At 41.5% G+C, this 12,287-nt stretch overlaps 1 protein-coding gene across 2 annotated transcripts in view; it reads right to left on the bottom strand.

Annotated features, from left to right (window-relative positions):
* utp20 (UTP20, small subunit processome component) overlaps positions 1–12,287 on the bottom strand; it is a 34,337-nt gene that overhangs the window by 8,357 nt on the left and 13,693 nt on the right. For both annotated transcript variants that reach the window (XM_023350612.1, XM_023350613.1), the window contains exons 22-44: positions 12,048–12,233; positions 11,868–11,958; positions 10,710–10,795; positions 10,208–10,333; positions 9,434–9,600; positions 8,325–8,533; positions 8,102–8,245; positions 7,922–8,001; positions 7,579–7,814; positions 7,338–7,482; positions 7,139–7,226; positions 6,081–6,224; positions 5,887–5,940; positions 5,664–5,816; positions 5,403–5,558; positions 3,245–3,385; positions 3,027–3,164; positions 2,806–2,945; positions 2,640–2,722; positions 1,886–2,184; positions 1,666–1,805; positions 1,428–1,584; positions 84–182 (exon numbers count right to left, since the gene is read on the bottom strand). In XM_023350612.1, coding sequence (XP_023206380.1) covers positions 84–182; positions 1,428–1,584; positions 1,666–1,805; positions 1,886–2,184; positions 2,640–2,722; positions 2,806–2,945; positions 3,027–3,164; positions 3,245–3,385; positions 5,403–5,558; positions 5,664–5,816; positions 5,887–5,940; positions 6,081–6,224; positions 7,139–7,226; positions 7,338–7,482; positions 7,579–7,814; positions 7,922–8,001; positions 8,102–8,245; positions 8,325–8,533; positions 9,434–9,600; positions 10,208–10,333; positions 10,710–10,795; positions 11,868–11,958; positions 12,048–12,233 — 3,262 coding nt within the window. The remainder of the gene's footprint in view (positions 1–83; positions 183–1,427; positions 1,585–1,665; positions 1,806–1,885; positions 2,185–2,639; positions 2,723–2,805; positions 2,946–3,026; positions 3,165–3,244; positions 3,386–5,402; positions 5,559–5,663; positions 5,817–5,886; positions 5,941–6,080; positions 6,225–7,138; positions 7,227–7,337; positions 7,483–7,578; positions 7,815–7,921; positions 8,002–8,101; positions 8,246–8,324; positions 8,534–9,433; positions 9,601–10,207; positions 10,334–10,709; positions 10,796–11,867; positions 11,959–12,047; positions 12,234–12,287) is intronic.

Below are 12,287 nucleotides of genomic sequence, written 5' to 3'. Positions count from 1 at the left end.
CCATTTACGCGAGAGAAGAAGAAGAAGAAGAAGAAGAAAACTGAAGAGCTTCTATGTGGAATCTGGAGGTGTGAAGCTCTTACTCCGATCAGCATGCTCATGCAGGGGTCCAGGTCTCCGCTCTTCAGCGTCGGGCTGATGGCAGACAGCAGCTGGTACACTGTGAACGTCAGCACGTGCATCTGATTGGATGGAGGGCGGGAAACGGGCGAGAGAAAAACCAAAAAGTCATTTTGTCGACTTTATTTCATATACAACTTTTTCACATTCGGCCACAAAACGATAAACGTCAATGTTCACAGCATGTACAAGCTGGTCAGAGATAACGTGATTAGGACCGAAATGATTAATCATTAATCGTGATGAATCGATTGCTGAAGCAATTGTCAACTAATTTAGAAATCAATTTATCGTTAAGACAAAAAAAAAAGACAATTTGTTTAAGAAAAACCAACATATTTAGCGCATTAAGTCAAAACTGTACAAAATATATATATATATATATATATATATATATATACATTTCATTTAGGAGAAAAACACATCTAGCTGTGCTAGTTGCTAAGTAGCAATTAGCATAACTAGGCTACATACAGCAGCATACAAAAATGAAGAGACCACTGCACTGAACCCCATTGAAAACCTCCTGGTTATTCCACCAAATATTGATTTCTGAACTCTTCCTGAGGTAAAACATTAGTATTGTTATTTCTAAATGAATATGACCCTCTTTTCTTATTTTTTTTTTTTGCATTATTTGAGGTTTGAAAGCACTGCATCTTTTTCATTATTCTGACCATTTCTCATTTTATCCAAATAAGTACTAAATTTATGCTTGGAATTTCAGAGACATGTAGTCAGTAGTTCATAGAATAAAAGAACAATGTTCATTTTACTCCATCTATATATCAGCAGCTAGTTTCCGGTAGCCACAACCACCTCGTGTCACATAACGCAATTACAATGTCTGAGTGCGACTCCAACTTTTGCCTGACAGAGAAATTCTGCAAGTAAAAAAAAACAAAAAAACATACAGGATTAAATAAACCTGGAATGACAAAATTGTCTGCACATCGAAGCACATTTGTGTGCTAAAATGTCCCAGTCAAAGTCCAGACCTAAATGAAATTGAGAATCTGTGGCATGACTTTATAATTGACGTACAATCTTGTTGAGCTTGAGCTATTTCACAGAGAAGAACGGGAAAAATGTCCATCTTTAGATACGCAAAGCTAAAAGAGATTGTAGCAAAATAGCCTTATTGGTGATTTTGTAAAAAAAAAACAAAAAAACAGTATATATCCTTTTCATAACTTCCCAATCATGTGCCACTTTGTGTTGGTCAATCACACAAACTCTAAATCAATTACTTTAATGTAACAAACAGAACTATTACTAACATCTGTATGCATTGTGTGTTGTCCTACCTGGTAGCCTTTGACCAGAACGCCCTGCATCTCTTTGAGCAGATACTGCAGATACCTGCAGCCCAGAGTCTGCATGATCTTCACCAGTGTTCCTCTCGCTACGTCGCGGATCTCCTGGAAGCGGTTCCTCAGCAGGACACAAACCTTGATCAAGATGCTGGAAAAGAAGAAAGCGGACGCCATTAATCGCCCACGTGTCAGAAAACCTCTCCGATTTTAAGGAAAAATCTGACCCTACCCTGGGAGGTTGGCCTCCATGATGTGAGGAGGAAGAGTCTGCATGAGCTTGACCATGGCGAATGCGATGGGAATGCGCACCACCTCCTCATCCTTCACATCTTTGGACTTCACCGCTTTGTGCTCCTCATCACGCTTCACCTGAAGGAAGAAATAATAATCTAATCTTTCATTGCTGCTGCTGCTGGGGAGCGTTTCCTTATCCAGTTCCCGCTCTCTACCTTTGCAGTGAGGCACTTGTTGAGGCGGGGCAGCACGCTGTCGTTCACCATCTTGTGGATGGTAGCCATCAGGGACTCCAGCTCCTCTCTGCTCTGGGGCAAGCCGCAGGACACAGGGGGCGCTGTAGGAGCTGCCTTAGCTGAGATTCTTGACGTTACCGCTTGTGCAGCGGATTTGGTTTCCATGGGGACGCTGGCGGAAGCCGCCTTGTCGTCGGTCTCCATGGCTTCTTCGTCGTCGCTGGCGTCCAGTTCTTTGGCCTCTGCCTCGTCTTCGACATCCATCGCAACGCTCTCATCTGGGCAGAAATAGTTGAGACGTTTATATATATATGTAAAAAAAACAAAAAAAACTTCACTATGGAATTACAACAGGTAGATTAAGGTTTAATAGAAATTATGCCAGGTGGTTTTTGGATTAAATAATAATGATGAAATACATCGATGGATGCTGGACAAACTGATGGGTAGTTGGATTGAAAGACAATGTACTGAGGAAGGAATGGATGGATGGATGGATGGGAAAAAAAGGATGGACGATGTACAAGAAAGGATGGATGAACAAAAGGACGGACGGATGGGTGGACGACTGGGCCGATGGATGAATAGACGAAAAAAGGATGGACAGATGGATGGATGCTGAGTAACAGGAACAAAGTGCATCTAGAAGTACCAACTCTTCCTCCATGCTCCTCCAGACCAGAAAACACTCCAGTCTGTTTACAGAACGGATCTTTGCCGCTCCTCCTCTCACCTTCTCTGGCTCTGGCAGCCTCCATCTCTCTGCTGAGGGTCTGATGGTCGAAATGGAAGGCCTCCAGCACAGTCACCAGCAAACTGCAACAGGGAGCAAACAAATAAATCCCCTGAAATGAGCCAAAAAAATAAAAATAAAACAGTTCCCAATCGTCCAGCTCTACCTGACGGCCAGTTTCTGCTCGGCCTGCCCCGTCTGCAGGATGTGGACGAAGTGCTTCAGGTAGTACAGGTATTTGGACCAGGTCAGCTTGCGGCACACCGCCCCCACCACCTCCACCGAGGCGGACGTCATGTTCTCATGCTGCGGCGTGAAAAGTGAAAGAGAATGTTAAGAAGAAGAAAAAAAACCTGTAAGAAAATCTCGTTTATTCCCTGCCATCACCATCAGCATCTTCTCGTCCAGCAGGGCGGTCATGGCGTACGGCATGATGTAGTTCTGAAGCGAGCGCGGGGTCATCGCCACGGCGCCCTCGGTCAGCTGTTTGGCAAACCTCCTCAGAGCGCGGGCTCGACGGTGGATCTGAGCGAAACGCACACCCACAGGTCGGTTAAATGGCCCAAACGTGGGAAATACAGGAGGAGGACAGGTCCATCTAATACCTGGATGTGCTTCATGTGCTCAAAGAAGTCCGACTCCGGGTCGTTGTAGTCCGTCAGCTGCACCAGGTCTCTGAACTCTTTCTTAGTGGGGAAGTTCTTCACCAGACAGGCCAGGACGGAGGTGTATTCATGCTGGACGCTCTGGAAAACAAAACAGAAATACACAGAGAGAGAGATTGGATTCAGGGCCAAAGCTGCAGAAGAGGCACCAGGCATGACATAATACATTGCCTGGCCAAAAAAAAAGTCGCCACCAAAAAATGGTCACACTCTCTAATATTTTGTTGGACCGCCTTTAGCTTTGATTACAGCCCACATTCGCTGTGGCATTGTTTCAATAAGCTTCTGCAGTGTCACAAGATTTATTTCCATCCAGTGTTGCATTAATCTTTCACCAGGATCTTGTATTGATGATGGGAGAGTCTGACCACTGCACAAAGCCTTCTCCAGCACATCCCAAAGTTTCTCAATGGGGTTAAGGTCTGGACTCTGTGGTGGCCAATCCATGTGTGAAGAAGATGTCTCATGCTCCCTGAACCACTCTTTCACAATGTGAGCCCGATGAATCCTGGCATTGTCATCTTGGAATATGCCCGTTCCATTTGGGAAGACAAAATCCATTGATGGAATAACCTGGTCATTCAGTATATTCAGGTAGTCAGCTGATCTCATTCTTTGGGCACACAATGTTGCTGAACCTAGACCTGACCAACTGCAGCAACCCCAGATCACAGCACTGCCCCCACAGGCTTGTACAGTAGGCACTAGACATGATGGGTGCATCACTTCACCTGCCTCTCTTCTTACCCTGATGCGCCCATCACTCTGGAACAGGGTAAATCTGGACTCATCAGACCACATGACCCTCTTCCATTCCTCCAGAGTCCAATCTTTATGCTCCCTAGCAAACTGAAGCCTTTTTTTCTGGTTAGCCTTACTGATTAGAGGTTTTCTTACGGCTACACAGCTGTTCAATCCCAACCCCTTAAGTTGTGCGTGTGGAAATGCTTTTGCGTTCACAATTAAACATACTCCTGAGTTCTGCTGTTGTTTTTCTTCGATTTGATTTGACCAAACGTTTAAGTAATCGCCGATCACGATCATTCAGGATTTTTTTCCGACCACATTTCTTCCTGGAAGACGATGGTTCCCCACCATCCTTCCAGTTTTCAATGATGCGTTGGACAGTTCTTAACCCAATTCTAGTAGTTTCTGCAATCTCCTTAGATGTTTTCTCTGCTTGATGCATGCCAATGATTTGACCCTTCTTAAACAAACTAACGTCTTTTCCACGACCACAGGATGTGTCTTTTGCCATGGTTGTTTAAGAAATGAGGAGTTACTCATTGCATCAGCTGGGGTTAAATAACTTGTTGCCAGCTGAAAGATAATCGCCTATGCAGTACTTATCCAATAGGAGGCTTGTACCTATTTGCTTAGTTAAATCCAGGTGGCGACTTTTTTTTTGGCCAGGCAGTGTATAAGATTATCTCAATTACAAGATGAAAAATTTAGCAAAATGAAGATTTGAACACTTTTCCCACAGTAAAATTTGAACACTTTCCAAGCATTTTCAAACACCAGCACCGTACATTAAAGATAAAAAACAAAACAAAGAAAAAGAATGTATATTTTTTATTAGGACTGTGAAAATTTAGACTTAAATCAAACGTTAGATTACAGTTTGAACATCAAGCACTTTCAATGACTTTATATAGAAATCAAGCACTTTCCAATCCTTGGAAACGCCTAAATGAAATTCAACCATTTTCAGGGATTTGAAGCAAGTTTGTATTTTAGACAAACCGTATAAAATACATCAACGCCATGGTTGAGAATTAAACACATAAGTAAATATCTGTTGAGAAATGCTTCACAAACGTATTCACAGCCTTAAGTACAGCTATTTGTTGTGCCCGCCACAAATCTGTCCTATTTTTGAATAGTTTGAATGGTCTTGTCAAAGTCCAGACCAAAATAAAATTGAGAATCTGTGTCAGGACTTGAAAAGTAACCCTAATAGGTGAAGTCTGTCCAATCCAGGTTAAAATGTCCATCTCAGGAGGACTAAATCCAAATGCATATTTGACTTTTTTAGCATTCTGTTAAAAAAGCTTGAAAACCACTAAATAAATGAACTGGATGTGAGTTCTTGTACCTCAGTCTTGCTGTGGAGCCCCTTGTGGACGGCGTCCAGGATGGTGTGTTGTATAAGATCTCTGTAGATCTGCACCCCGGCACCGACGGCAGCCACCTGGCTGATCACTGCCGACACGCACAGGGTGGCGTTGTCTCCCAGCGACATGTCGCCGATCTGCATTTAAGGGATAAAAGAATCATGTCCAGCTTAACGGTGTCCAGCTCGATCGTGACAGAAAGTGTGATTTTAGCTTTAGACTGAGAGATGTGCCGCACGAACCTCATATGTGTGGAAGCAGTTGTATATGAGGATGCTGATGTAGTCCAGGTCCAGAGTTTGCATGTCTTTGACCCGCTTTGCCGCCTCTTGGAAAGCCGTCAGCCGCACGTCAAAGTAGATCTCATCCAGGTGGCGGCTGTCGAACGCGTTCAGCTGGAAAGGTTTAAGCATTTAGACCAACTTCAATACTCCTCAGCTCACAATAACGGGTAGAAAAGCTCACCTTTGTTGCTAAATCTGTGATGTACGTGAGCGAAGGGTCCAGATCTGAGAGAGTCTGGCAGCAGAGAAAGGAACACGTTACCAATATACCAATATCAGACGTCAACATGAAGACTAAACAAGGCAATAAATAGAAAAATAAATAAGTTGTTAATGTATTCCTAGCCAAACTTCACTGAATTTGTTAAAGGATACCTGGTAAACAGTGGTGAGAGCCTGTCTGGGCAACTTCTTGTGAATGATGGCGAAGAGTTTTCCAAGCGGCTGCAGGAAGGTGGAGGGCTGATCGGTCTGCCGCAGCAGGTTCTGCATGGTGGCCAGGAGGTCCAGCTCAATCTCCTGGGACAAACATATATCATTTAAAAACAAAAAGCTCTATACGACTAGAGCTAAAGCGATTAATCGTGATTAATTGATCACCGAGACAGTCGTCAACTTTTTTAGTAATCCATTAACCACCAAGTGGAGTATACAGACTCAAAAAAAGGCATTTTACTGAAACAACATCACTCTGCAAAATAATATATACATTTAAGATGAAAAACCTTCTGAGTCTGTGAATATGTCCAGAACTCCACTAGTGGCAGTTTTAGCTTCACCCAGCTCAAATTCTGAGATAATCTCCTATTAAGACATTTACTATCACATTATTAATCTGTTTTTCTAAAATAATAAATTGATAAACAGATTAGTCTCTATACTGTATTGTTGTTAAGTGAAGCAAAAAGGGTTGAGCTTTTCACACGATGTTAGGAGATTTTTTTTGGGGGGGGATAAAGATGAATCTTTGCTACAGAGGTTCAAGCGTTTGCTAAAGGAGTGCTACATTGTTGCAAGAAAATAAGTATTTTCTTAAGTGAAAAGCAACTGAATTATTTGTTTATGTTCATGTTTTTATGTATTTCTATTATTGTATTAAAAAAAAACTTAAGTGGTTAAATGAAAAACTTGCAGAATGTCTCAAATTTTTTTTTTTTTTTTTTTAGAATAATCCATTACTAATATAATTGTTGCAGCGCTATTTGCAAGTAAAAGAAGAAGACCCTCTGAGCTTCTTCTGAATGATGAGCAAAACTTCAAACATTGGGTTTATAAGTGGCAGACCAACATAAAGAACTGTTAGGAGTCTTTTCTCCACACCATGATGTTGCCGCCACCATATTTAGCAACAAAAAAACAACATTTTTATGGAAGCAACATGACAACAGGGCCTATATACACATATTGAGACAAGCAAGTGTTGGAAATCTCACCTGAGAGTTGCTGCCTCTCAGGAGGTAAGGAAGCAAAAGGCTGATGAGCATCGAGCTCTGCTCCTTGTCACGCACAAATCGACTCACCCTGACAAAGAGAAAAAAAAAAATATATATATATATATTTGTTTAATGCAATCCATTTTGAACACGGAAAAACTAAAAACGGCTCGAGAGGAAACAGATTAAACAAACTCACTTGGAGAGAAGGTTGAGCTCTTTGGCTACCTGAGCTCGGAATTTCTTCTTCTTGAGTCTCTCCGTGTTGCGAACTACTCCGCTAAAATATTGCAGCAAGGTGGTGATGTGAGGCAACAGCAGTCTGGAGCCCTGAGATAGCGATTCTGGAGAAAGAGAAAATCAAAACAAAAACACAACAAAGTGAATATTTCACTTGGACAGCGCAAAATTCAGGAGCTTCTAAGGGACTAGTTCTGAACCTTCTGTGATGACGGCGCCCTCTGGAGGCTGCGGGAACACGCAGCCATTCACGACGACCTCAGACTCTGCTTCGGAGGCGACAAAATCTTTGGCTGTTGCCAGAGACTCGATCATGTCCATCACCATGGCGACGGTGGCCGTGGATGCGTTTTTGGCAGACAGGAGGGCAAAGACGTTTAGGAGGATGTCGCACTCTGGGTGGTCTGGCCTCTGCTTGGCTAGGAGGGGGAAATACCTAAAGCACACACACAGTGAGGCTCTTAAATGTTCACCAACATTCCTGATTAATAATAATAATAATTAAAAAGACATTCTAGATTAATACTCCTGAGGGAGCCTGACCTGGAGTTCTTGCACCACACGTGGATGAGCTTGAGCAGCGGCGTGGGGGAGTAGGGGCTCTCCGTGGGGAGGCGGCACACCTGAACACAAACGACATCTAAACTTGTTAGCAAAACGCTGAGGTTTGGAGCAGGATAAATGTAATTGAGGTTGAAAAAAATAAATAAAATCGAAGTGCACCTGAGGCCAGACGACAGCCTGGAAAACGCCGTCAATCTCATCCGGGGTGAAGGCGTACGAGTCAAACGCGTCGAAGAAGTCCTGAATCCTGAGAATACCCAGCCTCCTCAGGTTCTTCAGGGGGCTAAAACATCCCGCTCGAAGCTGGGAGGGGAAAGATGAAGGTTTTTAAGCGCGTACCGTGTGGAATCAGAGAAAACTAAGACAAAAAGAGCTTTCTTACCTGCTGTCTTTTGTCCAAGATGGTGGACAAGGAGGCGGTGACACACAGCAGGATCTGCAGGACTTTGGGCAGGTACATGTTGATGAGGTGGCCCAGCTTGTGCAGGACAACGTTGATGATGTTCAGCAGGCTGTGCTGACGGCCCAGAGGAAGGACGGCGGCCATGTCTGTGTCAGCTATGGCTTTTTCCACCGCTTCCAGGCAGGATCCTGAAGACCAGACAGTAGAGAATACCAAATATTGATACAAAGTCTGTATCAGTAGCGATTCTAGCGTGGTAAGATCGACACTTTAGTTTCAGATTCTGTTTTGGAATTTTATTTTATTTTTGTATTGTTTTTTCTCAACTTTACCTCAAAAAAGATTTTGTGTTTTTATTTGTTTATCTCTTTTGCACTTTATTTACTTGGAAAAACATGCATACACAAATATGCTTTTTTATTTTATTTTATCAGGTTAATATGTTCTCAAAGTATTTTGTAGACACCTATAAACTTTGAATTATTTAGTTAAGAAGTTGAAAAAAAAAACAGAAAACACCTCCTGGGACGTTGGCATATTGGGGCTATAAAAAAAACTTACATTTTTTAGATTAATTTCAGAAATTTTGTAGAAAAAATAAGAACAGGGAAATTTCTAACTTTCAAAAGTCAAAATTTCCCTGTTTTTTTTCTAGAAGATTTCTGAGAATAATTTTAAAATATCTGAGTTCTTTTTTTTTCCAAGCAAATTTTCGGATTTTCAGACTCAGAAATGTAATTGTTTTTTTCTAGAAAATTTCAGATTTTTTGACAGAAATGTACTTTTCATTTTTGTTTTTGTTATTCTATGTACAATGGCCCTAATACGCCGTTGCAAATGTCAAAAGTTTGAGGATATATCAAACCTAAATAATAAAAAAGTATTGATATTGGCCCTGTATTTCCTTGGTATCAAATCAATACCAAAATATGCAGTATTAAACATCTCTGCCAAATGGATGTTTACTCTTATATTTAACAGCTACGTGTTTTTATTTTAAGCTATGCTCTGGGTAATAAAACTATCGCTACAAAGAAAAGTAATATGCCAGCAGTATGTTCTCAGGCCCTTGGAGGTCAGAAGCTCACCTTTGCTGTAATGGCTCAGAGGCTCTAGAAGCAGGTCGATGAACATCCCCAGCTCCTCTGATTGGCTCCCCGCCAGGAAACGCAGAATGATGGCGGACCGCGTGGCGGCGCTCGCCTTTCCCTGGAACTTACTGCTGGCTTTACTGCGCAGACGGCCAAACAGGATCCTGGTTCACACACACACACACACACACACACACACACACACACAGATGTTATTGTTACAGCCAGTCGGATCTGTGAATCAATCACACTCATTTTTAATATAGTTTTTCTCACCTATAAAGCAATATCTTGTCAGTTCTTTTTGTTTTGCTTTAAAAAATAAAATCTACTCTTTCTGAAGCTAGCTTGTAGCTCAAACAGAGCTGCTTAGGACACTTTTAAATCTCACTTAGAACATGATGTGGTTCTGGAGTGGTTCAGATCACTGACATAAATAATGTCACTATTGCCATGTGGAGACCACCAGGGCTTGATACTTGGGCCACTGCCATTTTGTTTTTTGTATCTCCTTTTATGCAGATAATACTGATGATTCTGTGGACCTTTTGTGCATGTGTTTGAACTAAAAAAAAGAAGCCAACTTGAAAAAATTGTCTTAAGGACGTTTGCATTTTTACAATGGGACCGGGGCCGACTGGCTTGACTGTCTCTGTAATGTCAAAGTCGGTTGTTATTTTTAGGGCATTTTTTAAAGTACTTCTCATATATAGAGCCTGCAGTGGACCTCCAATGTATTTTTGTTAAGAGTAGATACACTGCATGTCATACCTCATGAGCAGTGGAATCAATCTGCCTCTGTGGGAAGCGTCGACTACTCCCGTTTCCTCGGAAATGTTGAAATGCACGATCTCCTCTTTGAAGTGTCTGTCATCCAGTAGCCGCTCAAGATTCTCCCTGCGCGCACACACACATGCTAAAGTTCAGAAAGACGCAGAAAGCAATTACCCAGCACAAAGCGGGAACAAGCCAAACAGCTGGTATCGGCAGGTAAAAGAGCCTTTTATTTGCTGTTTTTCTTTTTTCTCATCCTGGCAGCAGGTGAGCGTAGCGAAAGCTAAAGTAGCCCTGAACTGCTCTCCTGTCCGCAGCCTGGTTCAGTGTGAGGTAAAAGGATAGCTTGATAGCTACAAGCAGTGGCCAAAAAGTCAGTTAGCAGCAGCAATGCGGTCAGAGTGGACATTCCTGCGTCCGTAACCATAGACGCCGATGATGAGAGCGGTAAGCTATCAGAGATGGAAACCAGGAAAACAGCCAAAGAGAAGTTTCTTACTTATAGGGGACGATGTTGGGGTCTTTGTAGGTCAGGACACACTCCAGCGCCACACACTGGATCTGCTGGTCCTGATGGCAGAGCAGCTGAGGACAAAAAGACAAGAAGGAGAAATCAAGAGAAAGTTCGTGAGCAAACAAAATGACTCGACATATAAAGTGTTTAGCCAATTGTTTCATTGATGTTGCCATATGTTTTGGCACTGAAGCTAATGCTAAAGCACTATTTAATGGAACAAAAGGTTGTTTTTCTATTAAATAAAATGCATTTGTGGGTTGAGCTTTTGCCTGTGAAAAACTTGACAAATTCTCTCTGCCAACACCTAAAACATTTATTTTTTTTGCCTAAAATGCAACAACTTCAGGGAATGCTGGATGCATCTGCAGCTAAAAAAAAGCTTCAACAAGTGGAAAATTCAACCGTTTTTTGCTTGACTTAACATCAATACAAGTCCGGAGATAATCTGAATCTAGATTAACTGAAAAATAATTGTATAGCAAAAGGTGCTTAAATGGAGGGTTCTTCTTTTTTTTTTTTTTTTTTTTTTTACAGAAATTGAACCAGGTGAAGCTAAAGCTATGTTGAGTGTTAATGATTAATCGATTGCTAAATTAATAGGGTTGAAATGATTAATTGCGTTAATCGAGATTAATCGATTATTCAAATAATTTTCAACTAATTTAGCAATCTACTAACTGGAGTATAGAAATGAAAAAAAAATTAATTTGTTAAGAAAAATCCAACATATTCAGGGCAATAATTAAGTCAAAACTGAACAAAAAAATCTATACATTTTGCATCCAATAAAAAAAACAGCTTTGTTAGTAAAAATATGTTCCTCAAAACACATTTTTGAAAAAAAAAAAAAAATTAAAATGTGGCTTCGTTTTAGCTTCATATTTAGGTAGTAGCATGTTAATTTTTGTTGTCAAGAAAAGAACTGCATTATTTGTTTATTTGCATTTTTTAAATGTATTTCTTATATTGTATAAGAAAGGCTTATAAGTGGCTATTTCAAAAATCTTTAGAATGGGTTTTTTTTTTTTTTTTATCGTCAGAATAGACGAGTACTAAAATAATTGCTAGTTGCAGCCCTATGATGATTAATCGCGATGAATCTGATTAATCGTTTCAGTCCTACTGTAATGTGTTGGGCACCTGGTTATAGAGCTCACTGAGGCTGCTCTCCAGATACAGAGCCCGAGGGTTGGTGAATTTGACGAACACCTTCAGATGTGTTATCAGCTGCCTGTAAGAGAGAGAGAGAGAGAGAACGCTCATTCCATTAAAAAGGTTTACTTCTATATCCTAAGCTCACAGGAAATTCTGGGTTCTTACTTTGCAGCAGCTTTTCTTGGAAGAGTCTTCCTCTGATGCTTGGTATCCTCCTCCTCGTCCTCCTCCTCTTCCTCCTGTTCTTCTTCTTCTTCTTCTTCCCCCTCCAGCCCCTCCTGAAATGCTTCGCTTCTTTTCCTCAGGTCCTGAGTGGGTGCGACCAGCATGTCGGCGGGATAAAACTCATTCCTGTGGAAGAAATGACCGTTACTATCTGGAATTCGCCCCAGAGTGTGAGAAACG

This window comes from Xiphophorus maculatus, chromosome 17 (genome assembly GCF_002775205.1).
Source record: "Xiphophorus maculatus strain JP 163 A chromosome 17, X_maculatus-5.0-male, whole genome shotgun sequence".
Lineage (NCBI taxonomy): Eukaryota > Metazoa > Chordata > Actinopteri > Cyprinodontiformes > Poeciliidae > Xiphophorus > Xiphophorus maculatus.
This window is presented reverse-complemented; position numbering and strand designations above follow the sequence as displayed.